General features: G+C 38.9%; 1 protein-coding gene across 2 annotated transcripts in view; it reads left to right on the top strand.

The window, feature by feature from the left end:
* LOC136878394 (uncharacterized) overlaps positions 1–26,862 on the top strand; it is a 352,728-nt gene that overhangs the window by 214,429 nt on the left and 111,437 nt on the right. For both annotated transcript variants that reach the window (XM_067152083.2, XM_067152082.2), the window contains exons 2-3: positions 3,645–3,966; positions 20,521–20,766. In XM_067152083.2, coding sequence (XP_067008184.2) covers positions 3,676–3,966; positions 20,521–20,766 — 537 coding nt within the window. In that variant the 5' untranslated portion in view covers positions 3,645–3,675. The remainder of the gene's footprint in view (positions 1–3,644; positions 3,967–20,520; positions 20,767–26,862) is intronic.

Genomic DNA, 26,862 nt, shown 5'->3' with positions numbered 1-26,862 from the left:
GGTAAAAGATCTTCTTAGGTCGACGTTCCGAATAAATAGCATTTTGAAAAAAATACTTCAAGCAAGGAGTGTAGATTTTTTTTTTTTTTTTTTTTTTTTTTGCCCTAATTCTGGTGTTCTGGGAGTTCCACTGAAGTGGAAGCACGCTTCATCTGTGAAAAAGGTATTGTTCAGAATGGCTACATTTTTGCGGAATGAAGGTACTGGCACTGGCTGTGACGTTTCTCTAAAGCTGGCGGCGTCAACGTCTGGACGGCCTTGTCTCGATACGATTGCACAGTGGCTTGAAAATCACAAACTAAAGTCTTTGTGATTAACGTAGGTCTCCTACTTCAATGCTTATCATGGTCGGAACCCTTATCGCAAAATTGGCTTACAAGTTCATACACGGCAGATCCAGATAGACCCATAAGTTCCAAGATTACCAGTAGTTACAGGGGTGAGCTGGGCGATGATTGGTTGGTTTAATTTGAACAGACAATAGTGGCAACTTATAAACAGATGAATTAGATCTCAGACAGGTACAATTCTCTACTAAGGAGAATAAAACAAACCCAAATCCCTAGGTGTCACTCCAAAATCAAAACTAGTGACATCTGTTAATTAACTCGAAATCAAGTATTCTTCTTTCAGTTCCGCCCGTCTCCCTGATACTTCACTGTCTTCGGGCGTTAGGGAGAGGCCATACTGATGTTACAATTGTTATTATTATTATTATTATTATTATTATTATTATTATTATTATTATTACTATTATTATTATTATTATTATTATTATTACTATTATTATTATTATTATTATTATTATTATTATATTATCATATTTGCGAACAAGCCCATTAGGACTACGCAGAGTATACTTATAGGCGTGCGTTTTCCTTCATTTGCGCCCATGCTTCTTTCATTTTTTTACGGTGGGCTTCCTTTCTGTCTTCAGACCAAGTTGTTCCGGTCTTCTTCTCTGGTCTTTCCTCTTGGTCAACTCGTCATTTGTGAATTTTGAATCTGAAGATTACCCGGTTCTGGACATCTGTCGGTGTAATTCCTGCCTGTTTCAGACCAGTTTTAGTTCCCTTTACTCCTGTTTTCATATAATTCGACTATTTGTTTTGTAAGTCTGAGTACATTTTTTAATGTGTCCATGGGATCTTAACTTGCGTTTTCTAATGTCGCTGGGAATGTTAGTATATTGTTTGATTTCCTGTCTGCCTCTGAGTTAGCTGGTATTGTCCGGCGGCAAATTTCAGGCACAGAATTTTTCTTATGATTTTGCGTTCCTTTTTCTCAATATTTTCGATGTCTGCTTTCCCGTTCAAAATTAGCGTTTCTGATCCATAAAGACATTCTGGTTTAATGGCTATATGGCAATGTCTTAGTTTTGTGTCTTTACCTTCCACTCCTCCAAGGGCCTTCATGGCCTGTATGGAGGTGACTTTGCTTCGCTTTGCTTAGTTTTGTGTGCTTGGAGATGCATTTTTTTGTTGTAGATATTTTGGGTTAGTCGATATGCAGTTTCCATCTTTGGCACCTAATTTCATTGGATTTGGCTTCGAGTCCATTTTCCTGAATTGTTTCACCAAAATAATTATTTAAATTGTGATACTCGTTTAATTTTTCCATATTTTGTCTCCAGGGAATTTTGGCGCATGTTTGTTGCAGGTCATGTATTCTGCCTTTTTGGAGGATATCTCGAGGCCTACTTTTTCCGCAAATTCTTTCAGGAGTTCAATCTCCTTTTTGGCTGTTGAAATCTCTCGGGTTAAGATTGCTAGGTAGTCTGCAAATGCTAAGCAGTCTATTTCTACTTTTGCTCTGCCTAAAGTGATTGGTTAAGGTGATTATTATTAATTGGCGTTATTCCCATCACGGTACGGGATCTGCTTTTCGGCATCCGCATCTGTCGGCCTGTAGCGTCGGTAGAGGAGGTAATCCAAGCATCGCTTCTATGGGTTCCTCTGGGTTGCCGTTAATCAGTGTGAGCACGAATCCATGCTGCACGGTGGACTCAGCATCAGCTCTAGCCACGTGCCCATACTTGCGCAGACTTGCTTTTCTCATCTTGTCTGTAATGGGGGTAACTTTTGGACGTACTCATTTCATTTATTAAGTTTTCCAACCTTATATCTCCCAGAGACCCTCGTAGCGGCCTCATTTCTACGGCATGGAGTATCTGTTCACACCGTTTTGTTATATGCTAACACTATCCCAGTCAATGCTACTGGGTGGACGAACGAGTGAAATCCCTTGGAATCTTACGGTCACAGAGGATACATATGACCCTATGCCTTTTCAACAAGACAGCATGTGTTCAGGCATCCAAGAGCGTGTTGCCGTCAGTTATCATGCGGGAGCAAAGATATTTAAGGTTTGAAGACTTTATAAGTGGGTACTTGCGTTTAGGATTGTGCTGTCTTTATGTATTTCGTTTTTGTGAGATTAAACCACAGTCTAAATTGTTCAAGCCTACTTTTCCAGTTCTTAAAGATTGTCTCGGGATTCGGTAGAATACAGAACATCATCAGCGTAGAGCAAAGTCATTTGTCGTGTAGTATGTAATCATCACGTCTATGTATTATTATTTTATTTTTTGCTAGTAGTTTAACGTCGCACTAACAAATCGAAGAATTTCGGCGACGCAAGGATGGGAAAGGGATATGATTGGCAAAGTAGAGGCAGTGGCTTTAATTAAGGTACAGCTCCTGTATTTGCCTGGTGTGAAAATGGGAAACGACAGAAAACTATCTTCAGAGCTGCCAACGGTGGGATTAGAACGATCATCTTCCAAATGCAAGTTCACAGCTACGTCATCCTAACCACGCGGACAACTCGTTCGGTGATTCCATGTAAAAGACGAAGACTAATGGTGATAAGACAGATCCTCAATGAACACCAAATCGAATGCCAAACGACTTGGTAGCTAGCAGCACAGTGGCCAGAGCTGGCGGTGTTGTACAGGAGCTGCACCCTCGAAACATAAGGCTCGGCTACACAATGAGATTTATTTATTTATTTATTTATTTATTTATTTATTTATTTATTTATTTATTTATTTATTTATTTATTTATTTATTTATTTATTTATTTATTTATTTATTTATTTATTTATTTATCCTGACAAGTTTAAGGCCAGGAGGCCTTCTCTTATATCTAATCAGTTTAATGCACTATATACAGCACGTTGTTGCCTGTAAGTAAATTACGGAAAGTGTAATATGGCATAGTGTTCTGAAACAATACTCGATCTCTAGTGTATTTTATTTCCTCCTAAAGAAAGCTCACCAGAAAATCGAAATTAAAAGTAGAGAAAGAAACAGATCTATTTGAATCATGATTATGTACTAATTTAACAGGAGTCAGCGAGTTGCATTAGAAAGATATAAGAGAGAAATCATGTAATTAGTACCGTTTGTAATTTGTCATTCAGTTAGCCAAGAAGTCTCAGAGCCCTGTGGTGCACCACTCCTCAGATTACATCATAACAGGAGGAAATACCAGATGAGTTCATGTTGTATCCGGTCAAATGTTCTTTTAATGTTTGAAACTTAAGATCATTGAAGTTTACCATCTATGTCATAGACTGATGCTAGCTTCCGTTTTAATGAGCAATGTTCTTTGGTTGTTGATCACATGTGCCTTTTTTTCAGCTTTCAGATGAAATGAGGTGAAGCTAATGATATGGTGGGACGGACTACGGTGGGGCTAGTGGTGCCTCTAGTTCTTGGATTGGTAACAGGAGTACTCTACATATTGCAAGAAGGATATAAAAATACCTCGGAGACATCTGGTGTATTACTTCCTCCTATTGGCCACACGTCCTACGATGGTCTACAGCTGGTCATCAACGAATATCTCAAACTATGTCCTATAAAGAAACAAAAAAAATCCACAAGAAACAAAGGCATTAACAGCAATGGCACTAATAAAATCTTCCTAAATCAATCCTCTCATCATGGCACTACTACACAGGTAATATGATATTTAATATTTTGTTAGGTTATCTGTAAAATTATGAGCATTTGTATGTCGTAGGAAGAAAATACATTTTAAATTTTAAAAAACACGCTTAATACATCGAATTATCCCCATTTTTCCCAAGTCTTTGGTCTATATTTCTACCGAAGACGACTAGATACATCATATATCACAGTAAACTTCAACCTCATTTCCCCTCTCTCCAAATTCCTCTCCTAAAAAACAATATTACAAATGCTATCCGAGGATATCGCCGAGCGTTCCTCTTGTCTATTTACGGTTGTGAGCACCTGCACTTAGCTTTAAAAGTGATCGCGCCCGTCTTGATGGCTTAACAGTTATCACTATCAACTAACTAAAACAACTTACCGTATATTATATTATTTAAGCATTAATCTCTGAATTTCGTGAGAGATGTATCAGCGCACGAGTTACTGCACGTGAAGGGATTACCAAGTATGTAAATAAATTCAAACATGTGAGTTCATCGTTAAATCAGAAAGCTGCAAGTGAGCTAACAGTGTGATCTTCCTTACTTGTCTGACTAACTTTTGAAACATATATAAAACTCTATTTAACTTGAAAAATCTGAATATCTGCATTTATAATGGAAAATCTGAAAATTAACATTCATTAAATAAAATACACACTCGTCGAACCTTGTACTCATACTTACTTGTTACCTGCTTACTTACACATACGTTATTTGAAGGGCGCCAGCTGTCACTCAGTACAGCAATAATATAATGAGACTCTTGACTATCTCTAGGGTGTGGGTAATAAGCTTACTTTTGACAACATACCATATAAGTTCTGGGAAAAGGAGATTGGCGTTCGGTTTCCCCATTAATTTTGAGGTTAAGATATTTTACTGTCAATGAAATGAAACTCTGAATTCGTTTGATAGAACAATATATATTCTTTAAATAATATATCAAAAAATAGTGAGTCTTGTTGCAATAAAACAGATGAGAATATGAAATTATGACATTGCAACTGACAGAAACTAGGCATGAATTTGAATTATTCTTGACCGGACATTTAACAATTTATACGAAATATTTCCCTCACTGATTCACTTGACTGTACCTTCAACACTTTGAGTGTAATTACGACGTAATCCATTGCTCTGGGGTTTACTGTAGATGTGTCACGCCTAACGTGGTGATACATCCTTGCGACTGCTTCTTCTCCATATCATCTGACTTCTTTGTAAGTCAATATGGTATGACCTCTTGGCAGGTCCAGGGTTGCCCTCTCTGACTCCTTGGTAAGCCTTGCGTCCGCGTCTTCCACTAAGTGACGGACCAACCATTTGGTCTCACTCTCTCAATGACCAATAATGGCTCACTGAGTCTTCACCATCTCTCGTTCACACTGGTTGGCTGACCACTTAAGGCCTCTTGATCTAGTAGACTACTTCACTGTACTGCATCCGTATAAGTAATAGAACAATATACATTCTTTAAATAATATATCAAAAAATAGTAAGTCTTGTTGCGATAAAACAGATGAGAATATGAAATTATGACATTGCAACTGACAGAAACTAGGCATGAATTTGAATTATTCTTGACCGGACATTTAACAATTTATACGAAATATTTCCCTCACTGATTCACTTGACTGTACCTTCAACACTTTGAGTGTAATTACGACGTAATCCATTGCTCTGGGGTTTACTGTGGATGTGTCACGCCTAACGTGGTGATACATCCTTGCGACTGCTTCTTCTCCATATCATCTGACTTCTTTGTAAGTCAACATGGTATGACCTCTTGGCAGGTCCAGGGTTGCCCTCTCTGACTCCTTGGTAAGCCTTGCGTCCGCGTCTTCCACTAAGTGACGGACCAACCATTTGGTCTCACTCTCTCAATGACCAATAATGGCTCACTGAGTCTTCACCATCTCTCGTTCACACTGGTTGACGGACCAACTAAGGCCTCTTGATCTAGAAGACTACTTCACTGTACTGCATCCGTATAAGTAATGACTGACGCTACAATGTGCATCCACCTTATATAGACGTTGGTTGACACAGCTACGTAATCTCCAGAAATAACAATGACATACTCCCACCTACGCGACAGATATTACACACAGTGGTGAAATAGCCCTGCGGCGACTGAGTCGTGCGCTCATTGCTAAATAAATACGATGACGTAGCCAAGGCGCGGCGATGACTTGGCAGAATCGCCACCAATCTTGCGCAATGTACCAACGTCACATCCCATCTCTGATATATACAACAATTCTCACTGTACAGGTATTGAGTGTTATACTACACATACGTATATATGCATACATCTAAGTGCAATCTTGCAAGCAACAGGCAATTGCAAAATTGAATAAAACGGATAATTACAATAATAGTAACAATATCACAGATAACATAATAATAATACTGACATAATAATAATAATAATAATAATAATAATAATAAAATACAGATAAAATCATACAATAATAAAAATACAGATATCATCTTGTAACGGGATTTGAACCGTTACAATTCGCCTCCCTCATAAATAAATCGAAGAACAAAGAATCGATTGATTTATGAACAAAATTATATATATAACACTGACACATATAAACACTTTAAATGAGTATACAACAATAATTTTTTTTTCATCATCCATACATTTTATAATACATCACATATATGAGAATTTTTCTCGCACATTGCCATCGTAGATAACTGTTCAGTGTCCCATTCTCATACAATACACAAGAGCATAGCCCTTAATTTAACACACACAAATAATTTTCAATTCATATACAACATTCTTCTCCTTTTTTTAACATATCAAAACATTTTGTGAAAATTCACTTATATGAGAACTGTTCTCGCATATTGTTATCGCAGATAACTGTCCAATGTCCTGTTCTCCGTTTTTTTGTCACACAGTACATGACAATGTAGCACTTATTCTTCCAATACACCAATACGACACTTGGTTCACACGCATATCGCAGATGTTAATTTTATTTTGCCAGTTTCTTACAAAAATTTAATCATCTTACTCTTATTTCAACAAATCTCACGTGAAATACTTCTTTACATATATAATTCTATAAACACCGACAATATCCCCTTCCTGAATTTATAAGAATATGCACACTTCCCGATACGGTTCACAATTGTGAAATACCCCTGATAAAAAAATATAACTTCCACATATTCCCGCCTCTGCAGATGATGAAATGGAACTCTGAGTAGCACTCTGTCACTCAAACGAATCAATTTTGCCCTCATTAACTTACATATCTCAATAGATCACATCCTCCTTGGCAACAATAATTAAAGAATCAACACTATGGCTACAAGGTGGTTCAATTATTCCGTAATCCAGCATAATGTTTATTTGTTCTTAGACTTCACTAGCACATTTTAAGTTGAATGGGGTACTTACCTCCCACAATGATGAATGGTCATGTACTATAAATTTATGTTCATATACGTGTTCTTCCTCACTTACCACTAAATACCTCTCGATGCTTACCTAACATCGCATACAAGTACTCCCCCTGTAATTCACTCAAATTACCTCACGTCACTGCCTCATACCGACGATCCCTCAGATCCTGGTCGTATAGACACGTAACACACCCATCAACACATTTCCTCTCACTAGGAACAACTTCACTTACCTCTCATATATTTCAAAGAACACACGTCACCAACACACTTACCTCAGACCATCATAATTAACACGTACTTCTTTGCTAGTTTTCCTCCCAGAACAAACACACACTACCTAAATTAAAGTCTACTCTACTTCCATGATTTGCAACCAAGTCAGCTCCTAAAACAACTGAATACACAAGATCTGGTACAACGCATAGATGAAACTTACAATCATCTTCTATCGTGATTACTACTGCTATCATCTTCTTTACTCACTGTGACTTACCCAACGACTGTTATAATATCTAATAGTACCTTCATTTACCTTCACAATTTCCATCATCGGAGTTCCTATCTCACTACTTACATCATATTCTCAGTATTATAAGTACTTACATCACTTACCAGAACACTTCTTACATCTATCTTACTTCTACCATTAATTACTTCATTACCTACGACTACGTCATTACTTAAATATCTCACTTAACATTACTCAGGTCACAATCACACTACTCTTAACTCTACTTTCACTACATAACTACTTATACTAAATACCAGTTCATCTACTACCTTCAGCCTGTCTACTTAACTTACCCGATTCCCTGTGAATCTGAGGTACTCTGGCTCGATAAAGACACCTGGATACCATTCATATTAAGACTATCATAGTCTCTCTGATAACTCAAATCCGTACGCCTCCCATCTTCCGATTCTCTCTGATTACTCTTCTGACCTTCTCTCTCATAACTCAAATACATACGCCTCCCATCTTCCGATTCTCTCTGATTACTCTTCTGATCCTCTCTCTCACAACTCAAATACATACGCCTCCCATCTTCCAAATCTCTCTGATTACTCTTCTGATCCTCTCTCTCACAACTCAAATCCATACGCCTCCCATTTTCTGATTCTCTCTCGTTACTCTTCTGACCACTATCACCATCAACACAACTATTAATCCTCTGCGGATCATGATCACCCCCTCTCCTCTGATACACGGCTAACATTCTTCCCTCTCTCTCTCTACTATACTACTTTCCTCAGACATCATGAGCTCTCTCTCTCGCGCGCGCCCTTGCACACATTCCTTCCAAAGCCTGTCAATGAAATTTTCTCTAAATTCTCCCAAATTAGACATATTATTCCAGTATACTCGAAACCATATTTTACTTTCACCGATAAAAACATTAGACAAGATTTCCAGTACGTATTCCGATTCAGTATTATTATTCCTCAACTTACTATCAAATCTTTTCTCAACTACTTTTACAAATTCTATAGAATTGAACTGTTCTCCAGAAAACCTGGTTAAATCACAATCCCTACTGAACAAACCACTCGCTATTACCACTTCTCTCGCCGTCTCACCTGTACCTTTCTGCCGTATCACTCCCTGGCAGTTTACAACTTCTTCTTCTTCTTCTTCTTCTTCTTCTTCTTCTTCTTCTTCTTCTTCTTCTTCTTCTTCTTCTTCCGCTGCTCTCTCAGAATTCTCTTCCACTATTCTCACTTCTTCCTTCAATTCTTCCTCTCTTTCTCTTACCTGCTGTGATAGCGTTTCCTTTTCGTTCCGTAGTTCAGTGACCTCCACAAGTTTGCTTTCAATTTGCTCATTTCTACTAATATGTTCCCTCGTATCTTCCCCAACTGCATTGTAACTCTTGTCCAATCTTTTCTCGACTACGTCATGAATTTCTTCCCGATTACTAGAACTTTTGTCACTTAATTCTACGACATTCTCTGTACAGATTTCTTTGACATGCTCAATTTGAGAATGAACATCGCTCCGATTCAACTCCATTTCACCTCTAAGGTCAACACACTCTTTATTTACCTTATTTTCTAACTTAGATATTTGACTAGTTACCTCTACTATCTTAGTATCTATTTTAGAATTGAGTGATTCACTTAACCCATCTATTTTCTCATTGGTCACATTAAAATTTTCTTTATTACTGCCAATTAACTCTTCCATTTGCTTCTTATTATTTTCATTACTAATACCAATCATTTGTTCCATTTTATTACTTAGAGAGTTAATCTGTTTATTACAATTTTCATTATTAGTACTAATTAATTCTTTCATCTCTTCCTTACTATTTTCGTTACTACTAATTATTTGTTCCATCTTACTACTTAGAGAGTTAATCTGTTTATTACAATTTTCATTATTAGTACTAATTAATTCTTTCATCTCTTTATTATTTTCACTACTACTACTACTACTAAAAAATTCTTTCATCTCTTTCTTATTATTTTCGTTACTACTAATTATTGTGGCCATCAGAAAGGAAAATTGATCTTGGTTCATCCCCCCTGGGAGTTCCTTTTGAGTTTCAGTGTGCTTCTCAATTTCTGCACTTTCCTGAATTTCCTCAGAAGGTTCCATCGTATTCACCTGCTCCCTACTCTGAATTTCACCTTGGATGTCCGCAGAAGCAATGACCTCGTCCTCACATGACTTGTTATTGTCTTCCTTGTCCATCTTTGGTTCACTAGTGATAGTACGCGATCTCAAATTAATTTCCCTCTTCAAATCCCTTGACATATCCCCAAAATACAAATATATATCACAGAATTATAGTCCTGAAATTTACCGGTAATAATTCCGTTGGCTTAAGTTGTGCATACTCCTCCCAAAATGAACCTATGATATGCTGTCATTCAGAACAAATTCTGAATTTCTTCGTGCACCACGTTGCGGGGCCAATTTGTGATCTTCCTTACTTGTCTGACTAACTTTTGAAACATATATAAAACTCTATTTAACTTGAAAAATCTGAATATCTGCATTTATAATGGAAAATCTGAAAATTAACATTCATTAAATAAAATACACACTCGTCGAACCTTGTACTCACACTTACTTGTTACCTGCTTACTTACACATACGTTATTTGAAGGGCGCCAGCTGTCACTCAGTACAGCAATAATATAATGAGACTCTTGACTATCTCTAGGGTGTGGGGTAATAAGCTTACTTTTGACAACATACCATATAAGTTCTGGGAAAAGGAGATTGGCGTTCGGTTTCCCCATTAATTTTGAGGTTAAGATATTTTACTGTCAATGAAATGAAACTCTGAATTCGTTTGATAGAACAATATATATTCTTTAAATAATATATCAAAAAATAGTGAGTCTTGTTGCGATAAAACAGATGAGAATATGAAATGAATATGAACGAGACACTGGTTGGCTGACCACTTAAGGCCTCTTGATCTAGTAGACTACTTCACTGTACTGCATCCGTATAAGTAATAGAACAATATACATTCTTTAAATAATATATCAAAAAATAGTGAGTCTTGTTGCGATAAAACAGATGAGAATATGAAATTATGACATTGCAACTGACAGAAACTAGGCATGAATTTGAATTATTCTTGACCGGACATTTAACAATTTATACGAAATATTTCCCTCACTGATTCACTTGACTGTACCTTCAACACTTTGAGTGTAATTACGACGTAATCCATTGCTCTGGGGTTTACTGTGGATGTGTCACGCCTAACGTGGTGATACATCCTTGCGACTGCTTCTTCTCCATATCATCTGACTTCTTTGTAAGTCAACATGGTATGACCTCTTGGCAGGTCCAGGGTTGCCCTCTCTGACTCCTTGGTAAGCCTTGCGTCCGCGTCTTCCACTAAGTGACGGACCAACCATTTGGTCTCACTCTCTCAATGACCAATAATGGCTCACTGAGTCTTCACCATCTCTCGTTCACACTGGTTGACGGACCAACTAAGGCTTCTTGATCTAGAAGACTACTTCACTGTACTGCATCCGTATAAGTAATGACTGACGCTACAATGTGCATCCACCTTATATAGACGTTGGTTGACACAGCTACGTAATCTCCAGAAATAACAATGACATACTCCCACCTACGCGACAGATATTACACACAGTGGTGAAATAGCCCTGCGGCGACTGAGTCGTGCGCTCATTGCTAAATAAATACGATGACGTAGCCAAGGCGCGGCGATGACTTGGCAGAATCGCCACCAATCTTGCGCAATGTACCAACGTCACATCCCATCTCTGATATATACAACAATTCTCACTGTACAGGTATTGAGTGTTATACTACACATACGTATATATGCATACATCTAAGTGCAATCTTGCAAGCAACAGGCAATTGCAAAATTGAATAAAACGGATAATTACAATAATAGTAACAATATCACAGATAACATAATAATAATACTGACATAATAATAATAATAATAATAATAATAATAATAATAATAATAATAATAATAATAAAATACAGATAAAATCATACAATAATAAAAATACAGATATCATCTTGTAACGGGATTTGAACCGTTACAACAGTACCCGAGAAAGAACCCTCCAGGATATTCACGAACGTTACAAACCCCCGCCACACTGTTCACTAGATCCACCTTAAACCTACTACTCCCCTAACAAGATATTTTTCTTTCCCTCCGCCCATCCGCCTTCTCCCTTCCAGACCTACCACATATAACATTTTATATCTCCTTCTCACAAGACTAACGTCTTTTACCACTGACTGATTTCATATTCATCAGTGTTAAACGTTTATCTGGTACGAATTACATACCAAGTGATTCAAATAAGTTCTCGACGTTCTGGTTGACGCATAGCATGTGTGAGTGTTTTAAATGACTCTTTACTTTGGAAGCCTGTCGGAGCCTTCTATTGAACCTACTGAAAACTCTTATGCGACATATTCAAAGTTCATTGAGAAGACATAGCTTTATTTGATCATTTTAAATAAGTTTGAATGTAATGTCACCTTGCTTGTTGTTACAACATATCATGAGATTGTCTAGTTTATGCCCCCATGAGTGGTATATATACAGGGTGAAGCGTAATTCGCGCACTCGGGCATCGCAGTGCGACTCCTCACATGCCAGCAATAACAAAATGTCTCTTACAAAATTTCGTCTTGCGAGTATATCCGGTAGAAAACGGACGTTAAAGAGTAGCAATCTGGCAACACTGTAACCATATGTAGGGTAACTACCGCTGTCAGCTCCTTAACGTCGTGCTGTACAGTTGGTGCAATTGGTAGAGTTCTTGGTTGGCATGCAGGAGGTCGATCCTGGGTTGAGGCGCATTTTTTATTTGCTAATTTCCATCTGACATTACCTACTGTAATACAGTAAGACACCGTTTCTGAGGTCACATGTATCCTACATTTACAACATAATAATAATAATAATAATAATAATAATAATAATGCAGTCCGCCTCTGTGGTGTAGTAGTTAGCGTGATTAGCAGCCACCCCCGGAGGCCCGGGTTCGATTCCCGGCTCTGCCACGAAATTTGAAAAGTGGTATGAGGGCTGGAACGGGGTCCACTCAGCCTCGAGAGGTCAACTGAGTAGAGGTGGGTTCGATTCCCACCTCAGCCACCTTGGAAGTGGTTTTCCGTGGTTTCCCACTTCTCCTCCAGGCTAATGCCGGGATGGTACCTAACATAAGGCCATGGCCGCTTCCTTCCCTCTTCCTTGCCTATCCCTTCCAATCTTCCCATCCCTCCACAAGGCCCCTGTTCAGCATAGCAGGTGAGGCCGCCTGGGCGAGGTACTGGTCATTCTCCCCAGTTGTATCCCCGACCAAGAGTCTGAAGCTCCAGGACACTGCCCTTGAGGCGGTAGAGGTGGGATCCCTCGCTGTGTCCTCGCAATGTTGAAAGGCAGAATTATTGGGACCATGGTGATAACACATACAAATTGTAACCGAGTTTGGACTGGTAACGTAAGGCCCTAACGAAATGTAATGGACCTGAACGAGGCAAGAATAATAGTTGGTACTAATCTATGGGACCGTTGGAGGAGGGTACAAAGAAAACAGGTTTCACATCTAGTAGATGAAGTGGTGCGAATAAATTCACGCCCACGACGTGGAAAGGGCGCCTTTCAAAGCTGACCAATGAAAACGATTGTTCGTCCATTTCTAGGATCGTAGTATGTAGGCCTAAGTGCAAATGGTTTCTCGAGGACCCACTGCAATCGCTGTTGACGATTAAGATGCCAGATACCATACCACCTGGACTATATTTACGAAATAAAAAACATACGCCTTAACCCAGGATCGACCACTCGACCTCCTGCATGCTAACCCAAAACTCTACCCATTGCACCAACTGTACAGCACGACTAGCTTCTGCTGACAGAGGTAGTTACCGTACATGTGGTTACAGTGTTGCCAGATTGCAACTCTTCAACGTCGTTTTTCTGCCGGATATACTCGCAAGATGAAATTTTGTAAGAGACATTTTTTATTGCTGGCAGGTGAGGAGTCGCGCTGCGACTCCCGAGTGCGCGAATTACGCTTCACCCTGCATATATATATTCAGACAAGTACCTGTGAAGATCACTCAGCACTTACCAAACAACCCATATTTGTTCAGGTGGATTTATTTATTTATTTATTTATTTATTTATTTATTTATTTATTTATTTATTTATTTATTTATTTATTTATTTATTTATTTATTTATTTATTTATTTATTGTTCATGTTTGTGGGTTACTGTAGTCACGTCCTAGTTCGTGAACCATGGGCAACGGCTGAGTGGCCTAGTAAGTGGTCCTGAGAGTCGGGATACCAGTTGCTATGGAATGGGAGTGGGCATCTCGGACATATTCTGAGTCGTGGCCCTCCTTGTGCTCAGGCGGCTAGGACTATACAATTCACCGGTGGTCCATAACCCGTTAGAGGAGAGATCCTCACTTGGACTATGTGCAAGTAGGGCAGCATCCTGCTTCATGAATTTACCGAGCTCAGAACACTTTAAGCAAGCCTCGGACCTATGGGAGCAATGGAATCCCACTCCCATTTGACAGGCGAGGGACTCCTTGGAAACAACTTGGCGAACGAAATGGAATTCGATGGGGAGCTATCAATATTAATGGGGCTTATGGAAGAAAGAAGGTAGAACTGGCTGAGTCAGCAGTGCTAGGAGTAAGTGACATTCGGGTAAGGGGAGATAATGAGGAAGAGATAGGAGATTATAAGGTGTACTTGACGGGTGTTAGAAAGGGAAGGGCAGAGTCTGGGGTAGGGCTCTTTATCAGGAATACCATTGCACTTAACATAGTTTCTGTTAGGCACGTAAATGAGCGAATGATGTGGGTAGATTTGTCAGTGGGAGAAATTAAGACAAGAATTGTGTCCGTGTATTCACCATGTGAGGGTGCAGATGAGGATGAAGTTGACAAGTTTTATGAAGCATTGAGTGACATCGTGGTCAGGGTCAACAGCAAGGATAGAATAGTGCTAATGGGCGATTTCAATGCGAGAGTTGGGAATAGAACTGAAGGATACGAAAGGGTGATTGGTAAATGTGGGGAAGATATGGAAGCTAATGGGAATGGGAAGCGTTTGCTGGACTTCTGTGCTAGTATGGGTTTAGCTGTTATGAATACATTCTTCAAGCATAAGGCTATTCACCGCTACACATGGGAGGCTAGGGGTACCAGATCCATAATAGACTATATCTTAACAGACTTTGAATTCAGGAAATCTGTTAGGAATGTAAGAGTTTTTCGCGGATTTTTCGATGATACAGACCACTACCTGATCTGTAGTGAACTAAGTATTTCTAGGCCTAGGGTAGAGAAAGTGAAATGTGTCTGCAAACGAATAAGGGTAGAAAATCTCCAGGACGAGGAAATTAGACAGAAGTACATGGATATGATTAGTGAGAAGTTTCGAACAGTAGACAGTAAGCAGGGTCAGGATATAGAAAGTGAATGGGTGGCATACAGGGATGCTGTAGTAGAAACAGCAAGGGAATGCCTAGGAACAACTGTGTGTAAAGATGGGAAAAGGCGAACATCTTGGTGGAATGATGAAGTGAGAGCAGCCTGTAAACGTAAAAAGAAGGCTTATCAGAAATGGCTCCAAACAAGGGCCGAGGCAGACAGGGATTGGTACGTAGATGAAAGAAACAGCGAAACAAATAGTTGTTGAATCCAAAAAGAAGTCATGGGAAGATTTTGGTAATAACCTGGAAAGGCTAGGTCAAGCAGCAGGGAAACCTTTCTGGACAGTAATAAAAAATATTAGGAAGGGAGGGAAAAAGGAAATGAACAGTGTTTTGAGTAATTTAGGTGAACTCATAATAGACCCCAGGGAATCACTGGAAAGGTGGAGGGAATATTTTGAACATCTTTTCAATGTAAAAGGAAATCATCCTGGTGGTGTTGTGGACAGCCAATCTTATGGGGAGGAGGAAAATGATGTTGGTGAAATTATGCTTGAGGAAGTGGAAAGGATAGTAAATAAACTCCATTGTCATAAGGCAGCAGGAATAGATGAAATTAGACCTGAAATGGTAAAGTATAGTGGGAAGGCAGGGATGAAATGGCTTCATAGACTAGTAAAATTAGCGTGGAGTGTTGGTAAGGTACCTTCAGATTGGACAAAAGCAGTAATTGCACCTATCTACAAGCAAGGAAACAGGAAGGATTGCAACAACTATCGAGGTATCTCATTGGTATACCAGGCAATGTATTCACTGGCATCTTGGAAGGGAGGGTGCGATCAGTCGTTGAGAGGAAGTTGGATGAAAACCAATGTGGTTTCAGACTACAGAGAGGCTGTCAGGATCAGATTTTCAGTATGTGCTAGGTAATTGAAAAATGCTACGAGAGGAATATGCAGTTGTGTTTATGTTTCGTAGATCTAGAGAAAGCATATGACAGGGTACCGAGGGAAAAGATGTTCGCCATACTGGGGGACTATGGAATTAAAGGTAGATTATTAAAATCAATCAAAGGCATTTATGTTGACAATTGGGCTTCAGTGAGAATTGATGGTAGAATGAGTTCTTGGTTCAGGGTACTTGCAGGAGTTAGACAAGGCTGTAATCTTTCACCTTTGCTGTTCATAGTTTACATGGATCATCTGCTGAAAGGTATAAAATGGCAGGGAGGGATTCAGTTAGGTGGAAATGTAGTAAGCAGTTTGGCCTATGCTGACGACTTGGTCTTAATGGCAGACTGTTCCGAAAGCCTGCAGTGTAATATCTTGGAACTTGAAAATAGGTGCAATAAGTATGGTATGAAAATTAGCCTCTCGAAGACTAAATTGATGTCAGTAGGTAAGAAATTCAACAGAATTGAATGTCAGATTGGTGATACAAAGCTAGAACAGGTCGATAATTTCAAGTATTTAGGTTGTGTGTTCTCCCAGGATGGTGATATAGTAAGTGAGATTGAATCAAGGTGTAGTAAAGCTAATGCAGTGAGCTCGTAGTTGCGATCAGCAGTATTCTGTAAGAAGGAAGTCAGCTCCCGGACGAAACTATCTTTACATCGGTCTGTTTTCAGACCAACTTTGCTTTACGGGAGCGAAAGCTGGGTGGACTCAGGATATCTTATTCATAAGTTAGAAGTAACAGACATGAAAGTAGCAAGAATGATTGCTGGTACAAACAGGTGGGAACAATGGCAGGAGGGTACTCGAAATGAGGATATAAAGGCTAATTTAGGAATGAACTCGATGGATGATGCTGTACGCATAAACCGGCTTCGGTGGTGGGGTCATGTGAGACGAATGGAGGAGGATAGGTTACCTAGGAGAATAATGGACTCTGTTATGGAGGGTAAGAGAAGTAGAGGGAGACCAAGACGACGATGGTTAGACTCGGTTTCTAACGATTTAAAGATAAGAGGTATAGAACTAAATGAGGCCACAACACTAGTTGCAAATCGAGGATTGTGGCGACGTTTAGTAAATTCTCAGAGGCTTGCAGACTGAACGCTGAAAGGCATAACAGTCTATAATGATAATGTATTTATTTATTTATTTATTTATTTATTTATTTATTTATTTATTTATTTATTTATTTATTTATTTATTTATTTATTTATTTATTTGGTCCTGTTTTGCTTCAGGTCATCAAGGTTTTAAAGCCGTCTCATTCACAAAGCCAAAATTATCAATAACATTAAATCAATACTACTTACATAAAATTATAAATTTGATTAATAAAATAATGATAACTACTGTATATAAGCACGTTTAATGGTAATGGTAAGGAGAAGAAAAGGAAGCTGTGAGATTGCATTCGGGATAAGGTAGGTTCGATCACCATAGTTAGCTACACTGGAAGTGGTCTTCCGTGGTTTCCGATGTTCACACCAGGCGAATGCCGTGGCTATACTTCAAGGAAGGTACTACCTCCCCACTTCTAACTCTTTCTCATTCCTGCGTTGCCGAAAATTTTCCTATGTTAGTGCGACGTTGAACCACTATTAAAATAATACTGAAGTCAAATGATAGTATCAACTGTAGTTTACGAAATCAAATGTAAAAATATAGTATTAAGTTATGTTCGTTTAAGAATTATGAGCCCGATGTCAGAGTCCGTAACTCCTGTGGTGTCGAGATCAGATGCACGCTACAATTAGGATGGAACTGGAATACCGTTCGGTAGATAGGGACGTGAGAGCAATTATATGCAAATATTTGTTAACAACAAGATTAGACAAATATTTATCCTTTTACCGTCGATAATGATGTTTCGCTTACCACATAAGGATACTTTGTTCACTTACTTCCCGTAAAACCAGCCTAATATCTAGATGTGAGCGTATATTATATTTAATCGTAATTTCATACCTTTGTTCCCTAAATACCAGAGTTTAGCAACACCGCATGAAGATACTCCAAGCTCTCATTTGAGGTGCAACATACATCCTGGAGTCTGATAAACAATAAACAAAAGAACTTGTATTTATTGTAAGATCATTACAGTTCATTATCCGACTTTTTGTAATGTTATCCATAACAACTATTTGGTTAGTTTTACTTTTAAATGTGATCCTTTTTTCTACTGCGTTTTTATTCCTGGGGCTTAGTGGATAAAGAAAATCACTTTTGCTAGTTTCCTTTTCTAGTAGGTAACCTCACAATGACTAAACCAAACCCCATGACACAACAGCCCCGAAGGGCCATGGCTTACAAAGCGGCCACTGCTCAGCCTGAAGGCCTGCAGATTACGAGATGTCGTGCGGTCAGCACGACGGATTCTCTCGGCCGTTTTTCTTGGCTTTCTAGACCGGACCCGCCATCTCACTGTCAGATAGCTCCTCCATTGTAATCACATAGGCTGAGTAGACCTCGAACCAGCCCTCAGATCCAGGTAAAATTCCGTGATATGGCCGGAAATCGAACCCGGGGCCTCCGGGCAAGAGGCAAGCACGCTACCTCTACACCGCGGGGCCAGCTTAATCTCACAATAACCTATACAAATTTTCTGTGAGCATACAATAATTAAGGGGTAAGACTGGGAAGGTAGCCCCGGCATTTGCCTGGTATGAAAATAAGAATTCACACAAATCCATATTCGATTCCACCATCTCCCGAATCAAGACCTCTACCGCGTAAGTTAGGTTCTCTTAGTACATAGCCTGATTTCCCTATTTCTGTTATAGCACCTATGGTTGTGTCTTTTGAGAATCCGCTCAGCCTCCAGGCTGATGATTGAAACAAAGACAATACGACTCCACAGTGACAAGAGAGATTTCAATGCGCAGCTGTGCACACGGAATCTAGAACTGTATGGAACTTTCTAAGTATGTGTAGAAAAAAGAAAACTCTACAAGAAAGATTACTTTCTGTACGCGTTCATTGCTTATACACGAAGTATTTGAAGAAATATGTTAGGCTACATATATTTTGGTACTGAGGAAACATTATTATACCAACCAATTAATACTGAAGGTTACCGCGGTGTGGAACGGATAGTGTTTAGAATGACTAAGAGTGATTCAATGACGGGCTGATAGATGATCACAGGTATCCGAACTCATACTGCCTGCAGTGCATCCCACAACTCCTGGAAGGTATGTGGTGGAGAATCCACAAAGCGGCAAAGGCGATTAAGGTGGTCCCAAAATACTCGGCTTGGTTCAAGTCCGGGGAATTAGGGTTCCAGGGAAGTATTTGAAATTCTTGACTGTGTTCTTCCAACCACTGCTGAACATTTCTAACAATTTGACATGTCGCATTGTCTTCCTGGAAGAACCCCCAGCACTCGGAGAAAGCAGTCAGCATGTATGGGTACACGTGATCTCCAAGGATTAGTTCATAGCTAAATCCGCCTTCCACTTGGAAGAGTATTATGTTCTAAAACCTTGACTAAAATACTGCTGCCACCAGTTTTTGTTTTTTTCCAACACTGGTTGCAGATCACCTCACACGACAACGTCCATCCGTTCGATGAATATGAAAACGGAGCTCATCGTAGAAGGAAACAATTTGCCAATCAGGGAAGGCCTAGTTCCCTTACTGCTTTGTAAATTGTAAACTTTTCCGTAGATGAACCTCCATTAACATAGAAGCAGTGACCATATATTTGCTCGGAGCCTCATACGTGACAGGGTTCATTGAATTGTCGTTTTAGACCCTCTTCATGGCCAGTTGCTCAAATGTAGAGTGTTGATCGACCATCTGTAGCCGATGTTCACCTCTCATGATAATGGCACGTGATCCTCCGCAGTTACCACGTCGGTTATTCATAATGGCGCAATTTGTTTACTCACGATAGACAAACTGCACTGTTTTAGAAATATTGCCATTCTTGAACCGGAAGCCGATAAAAATCCTTTTATTCAACCTGATAAATCGCTTTTTAGCCATGACAGCAGCGAATGGCATTATGCAAACGGCATCTCACACCTTATACATACAGTATATACCCACCACGCCAATTCACGGCACGTGACGAATTCATGCGCTATGTGATGCCGATGTCAAATGTAGGAGCGTAATGCTGTACCTCGACTTTGTGTATGCAATAAATATGTATGTTGACTACTATAAAGTTCCTCTCTCTAAAATGTAACAGAATGTTTATGCTAAGTATAGGTTGAGAACGTATATTCTTCTTTCCAGTTTGATGGAAATGACACTAACAACATAAATCAGCAAAGCACAAATCAGTATCATGAAGTCTTAAAGAAATCCTCCACCAAGGAAGAACACAACGATGGGTCCCCTGTCAGTACTCCTTTCAAGGGCGTATCGAAGACGAAGAGCAATGTAACGTCCGTGATCTGCCACATCTTGCTAGGAGCGCTCCTCCTAGTATCAGCCGCCATCGCGCTGTTCGAGGCCTTCCGCGACAGAGTCACTAATAAGGTAAGATAACTCTGCTTCTATTTAAGTAAACTTCCAGTCTTCCGAACGCACAATTTCAATATAAATATTATACTATAACATACCTTCAAAAAGACACATTATTAAACAAAGGATATACACACTATTAAACAAAGAATGATATGGTTCGTTCTTAAAAGAACATCATCATATTCTATCAAGTCACATTCAATATTTGTAACTATTTATGTTTATTTCTGACGAAACATCTATGAATTTGAAATTTGGAACTTATCTCAATGAAGGCCTCTGCTTTTTCCCCATTCCACCATACAATAAAACTATGAAAAGTATGGCTTCCTTCTTAACAAATTCTATATAACATTAAGAATATTTCCTCATCTATTGAAAGCACTGCATGGAGTAATTAAGTCTAAATAGTGCATCTGGGGATCAATCAATGGAAAAATGAACTATCACCTTCGAAGTTTGAATACTCCCTTTTTTTTTATTCCATGAAATGTTACAACTCTTTCAATCTCGTAGAGTTTTTCTGATGTACTTAAATTAGTGTATCACACAAGTAGGAGGTATTATTTTTTTCTTTGTTTCTTTTTCTTTTCTTTCATTTTCTTTCTTTCTTTCTTTCTTTCTATCTTTCTTTCTTTCTTTATATACTTATTCGTGTCAGATATACCACATCGTGATAGAGCCGCTTACATAGTTAAATATTAAAGAAATTATGTATACTACTTTGAACAAAGATACAGACTGCATAATGGTAATTAAGAAACATTACACTTTATGTGGATACTTGACTTATTATTGATAGAGGACCTTACATACTCAAATATTAAGAAATTATATATACTAATATGAACAAAGATACAGATTACATAGAGGTAATTACGAAACATACGATTATTATAAACTTATGAAAACTACAGAAATATATAACATATTCAAATAATATAATGATGAGTTATGCACAAATATTTATGCTCAAATACGACACAAATATGTGTCGTGATGGGTAGGCTAGTAGTATATTAATCAAATATATTTTGCACATTAGTGGATGACGACGATTGCGTTAGTGGTGGTAGAGATTAAGTCTTCTATGGACACTGACAAATGTAGTGAATTTTCAATTGATACCACAGTCATAGAGGGATATATCAGATGGAGCTCATAAAGTATCATCCCTTACAAACAATTCAGTCCTACGAACATAATGCTCCTAATATGCTATGACTTGAGAACCACTCTCGAAATGATAGTTAAATCCACATTTTCTATGTTCTGTGTAAGGAAGATCCGAAGACAAAATCCATTATTGGAAATTTGGCATTGCCACAGGAAGACGAGAACTCTGGGACCACCCTTTCGACGAAACCTCAATCACGAACCAGATTTTATGACGGTCAGTGCCCTCAGAAGCATGAGCAGAGGATCATGATAGATACTGGACATCGACGTTTCAGAATTTTTTTCTCCCATGAGGTCTTCAACGTACCGGAATTAATTGATACGGAGTTTGAGTATTTAAATACCCTCGAATACTACCAATCGAAGTTGGAATCGAAGCCACTGCCTAGATAACAACAGGCCAACTACTACCGCACTACGGCGGACTATTAACTTGATCCTTGAATTACCAGAGAGGGCAAGGAATGTTTACAATCACATTAGTTGTAGATTTTATCAGCACAGTAAAGTAAATATACCGAAATAGGTAATTTTGTAACCACGACCAAAAATGCACAAAGTAATGATTGCTCTTTGAATCAGCATTTTTAAAAGGCCATAATTCATGGAAATGTAATATGTGGGAAACCGAAAAAACTATTTTCGAGGAAAACCATCCGGTAAAACGTCCATATTAAGGTTAATTTCTTGTAATGAAGCGGTACGCTTTATTTAGATACTTAGGTTATTATTTATATCTGAAATACGAGTATGTTAAACCCGCCCTTTAGAAAATCCCTTTTATGACCATTATAAACATGGATATTAAGTTACATTTGTGAAGGAAATGCCAATGGAAAGCATGCATAAATCACATATAGCACAAAAAATCATTCATACGTGAAACATAAATAGAACACAATGCAAATGAGAAATCAGTAATTTGTAATCACTATCTGTCACGTTACAGGCCAGCAGAAACATTCTTTATGAAATATTATATGTTCACATGGGATATACTGCTTCATATTTATTAAGTCTTGCATAATTTTATGATTTATTGGCTGAATTTATAGAACCCTTTAATATAGTCAGTTCTGTCATGAGAGTACACGAAGTGAAAAAATCTACTGATTGCAGAATTGCTCTCATTTTTTGGTTTGCTCCTTGTTTATTAAGAAACAGCTGTCTTCCTGTAATATTTATTCAACCAGTTTTCAAAGTCCAAGATATCAGGTGCTACAACCTCCTTAACAGAGAAATTTCCGTCTTTAATAGTTCTTTGTACAATGTGCTCTCTGATTTGCTGAACATGTCAGTGACTACCACTTTTTAAAACAAACGGTGGTATTTTCTCTCCTGTTACATTATTGATGCCTTACAATGCGTCTCTCCATGTAAGTAGGCCTACTAAAATGTGTAAAAAATGATGACATTCCTTTTACTCGTTTTCTGCAACTATGACTAAAGAAGTAATGTGCGTAGAAATGTATAATTAAATAGTTAAATTTCGTAAATGTCTTATTATTCTGTACATCTTGTACCAACACATTTTGAATGTTCATCATTCAGTGTTATTATATCTCATTACTACAACATTTATAGCGTCATTAATTACATCGGAAACATTAACAAATGTTCTTATTCTACTCATTCTTTGGATACATGATAGCTTTTTCAAGTACTCCATTTCTCCACGCTGGTGTTTCTTTTGTCAAACAGTCATAAATTGAAATCCTTTTCAAGCTTTTCTCTTTTATAAGTGTTAAACTAGCACAATTCTTATCCAATTACATTCGGACACACCACTCCGTAGTATTTCTTACCATGAGTTTTATTTGTCTCACAAAATGAGTGAACGTGCTTAAAATTGTGCTCGTCATCCCACCTGGAAGGAGTTCGGTCTCAGTCGAGAGGTGAAGTAGAACAGCATGAAGATGTCACCAATCTGCAGGTTGTCTTCCTGTGTTCACGGGGACCCACTCCATTTATAATTAGTCAGCAGGCTTCTAATTGTGGTAAAGTATGAAATTGAAATTTTCAAGAAGACCAAGAAAGGCGCAGATCCATCTCTAGTGGGATGTAGTGTTTATTACACCATGTTTTCTAGTGCTGGTTAGAACAGGGCCATCACCGAATATATTAGACTTTAATATAAAATTAACATGGTCGCCGTATGAGTTAAATGTACAGTAGGCCTACAGTATGCGTGGTACATAAACATAACCTGATTTTGCTCTTCAGTTGTTATGAAGCCAATCACTGCGTTTATATTTACGCATATTATGATTAATCAATGTCTGAACTGGAATAATGAAAACTGACGGGATGGTTTAATCACTTTGTCAGTTGACAGATAACTTTTAAAAAATGTTGCTTTACGTCGCACCGACACAGATAGGTCTTATGGCGATGATGGGATAGGAAAGGGCTAGGAGGGGGAAGGGAACGGCCGTGGCCTTAATTAAGGTGCAGCCCCAGCATTTGTTTGTTGCGAAAATGGAAAACCACGGAAAACCATCTTCAGAGCTGCCGACAGTGTGGTTCGAAACCACTATCTCCCGAATACCCGAATACTGGCCGCACTTAATCGACTGCAGCACCAACCTAGGTACACGTAACATTCCCCTTCTCTTTCTTTCCTTTTCTCTCTCGATTTACTATTGTATTGAAATCTGGTGTACATGTATGTACATGCGGCATACCTTTAAAATGTTTTAAATCAAAGTAGACAGGCAGATAGTCGACCACATAACCCACAGTCGAAAATTGATCTTTGGTCGCTAAGACGTCATTAAACAGCCGGGTAACAGAAACACATGTGGTGGAGCGCCTAACATAATTTGACGTTTTGAAACAGATTTTTTTTTGTGAGCTTGAAATGTTTTTTCTTTATTATTCCGCAGAATACAAATCATTCATAGACATAAAATTAATTTCAAATAAGTATAAGTTTCAATGACTTGTACGTTTGTGAACGGACTGCCTCAGATCAGAAGACTTCGCTTCAGTTGTTATACATTCAATTAATCACGTATTATGGCAGTGTCCTCGACGTCCGACTCGTTGGCTGAATGGTCAGCGTACTGGCCTTCGGTTCAGAGGGTCCCGGGTTCGATTCCCGGCCGGGTCGGGGATTTTAACCTTAATTGGTTAATTCCAATGGCCCGGGGGCTAAGTGTTTTTGTTGTCCCCAACATCCCTGCAACTCAAACACCACACATAACACTATCCTCCACCACAATAACACGCAGTTACCTACAAATGGCAGATGCCGCCCACCCTCATCGGAGGGTCTGCCTTACAAGGGCTGCACTCGGCTACAAATAGCCACACGAAATTATTATTATTACTGTCTTTGACGATATTGTACGTAATGTCTAAAACAGAAAACTTGATTTACAGTGGGTATGTTAAATTTTTAATTACGTATGAATTTAAAATATATCATCATCATCATCTCTTTACCCTCCACGTTCGGCTTTTCCCTCAGACTCAGCGAGGGATCCCACCTCTACCGCCTGAAGAGCAGTGTCCTGGAGCTTCAGACTCTTGGTCGGGGATACAACTGGGGAGTATGTCCAGTACCTCGCCCAGGCGGCCTCACCTGCTATGGTGAACAGGGGCCTTGTAGGGGGATGGGAAGATTGGAAGGGATAGGCAAGGATGAGGGAAGGAAGCGGCCGTGGCCTTAAGTTAGGTACCATCCCGGCATTCGCCTGGAGGTGAAGTGGGAAACCACGGAAAACCACTTCGAGGATGACTGAGGTGGGAATCGAACCCACCTCTACTCAGTTGACCTCCCGAGGCTGAGTGGACCCCGTTCCAGCCCTCGTACCACTTTTCAAATTTCGTGGCAGAGCCGGGAATCGAACACGGACCTCCGGGGGTGGCAGCTAATCACGCTAACCACTACACCACAGAGGCGGACAATTTAAAATATATACGTGATCGAATTAGAGTTGAAATTTTCAAGGTTACAACCACACAAGGTCTCAAACACTTTTCCCTTTTTTTTGCTATTGGAAACTATATAGATATGAAATCCAAGTTCTTATAACACACGTTGTGTACGAATAGAAAGGTGGTATAGCGTGTTAGGTCGTACAATTGTATCGTTAATGGGAAACATGCTCTAAATTTTTCACGATGAATACATTTCATCCAGTTCGCAATCAGAACTTACTTTTTGGAAAACACGAATGTGGATATAACTGCCATAACTGGGTTTAACTCCAGGCACAAAACACACCAAATTTTTAAACGAAATTTCAACACCTTCCTTTAATCCAATTGAAACAACAGAAACAATTATTCTGTGACTTGCGATCATGTTTACATTAATATCTTGGATAGACTATTTTGTTACTTTAATCGACCTGTCGAAATGTGAACTTTGGCTATGATAATGTGAAAGTGGTCGTAGTACGAAGGATGCTAGTAGGACTAATTATTATTCATGCACCCAGTCCCTGAGATGTATGATGTGAAGTATGGCTTGTAGAATTGGTCTGGTGTACGGTTCACTGGGCTTAGTATATTGGTGTGTAATGGAACCTACTGGTTCGGTGAGAAAAGTAATGGGAAACTCACTGTCATTTCCCTGTTACATCTGTTCATTGACGCCCGGGATTTCTAGGACAGCTGATTGTGGAAATGATGAGGATCCAAGTGACCTTCGGTCTAAGGACACAGTACATATGCATACATTGCATACATACATACATATTATACCCTTTACTAGCATTATTCGGAAAGCGCTGAGACATCCCGAGGAATGCTTCCACTTTAATATTATACTAGCAGAAGTACCCGTTCTTCGTACGGGTTATCGGAAACTGGCTTTAGTTACTAATACTATCGGTGTGGCTGACTTCTTTAGATATTTATATCACTGGTGTATTTACTTAAGTACGTAGAAATTATTTGTCATGTTTGGAATTATAGTGT

This window comes from Anabrus simplex, chromosome 1 (genome assembly GCF_040414725.1).
Source record: "Anabrus simplex isolate iqAnaSimp1 chromosome 1, ASM4041472v1, whole genome shotgun sequence".
In the NCBI taxonomy this organism is placed as follows: Eukaryota; Metazoa; Arthropoda; class Insecta; order Orthoptera; family Tettigoniidae; genus Anabrus; species Anabrus simplex.
This window is presented reverse-complemented; position numbering and strand designations above follow the sequence as displayed.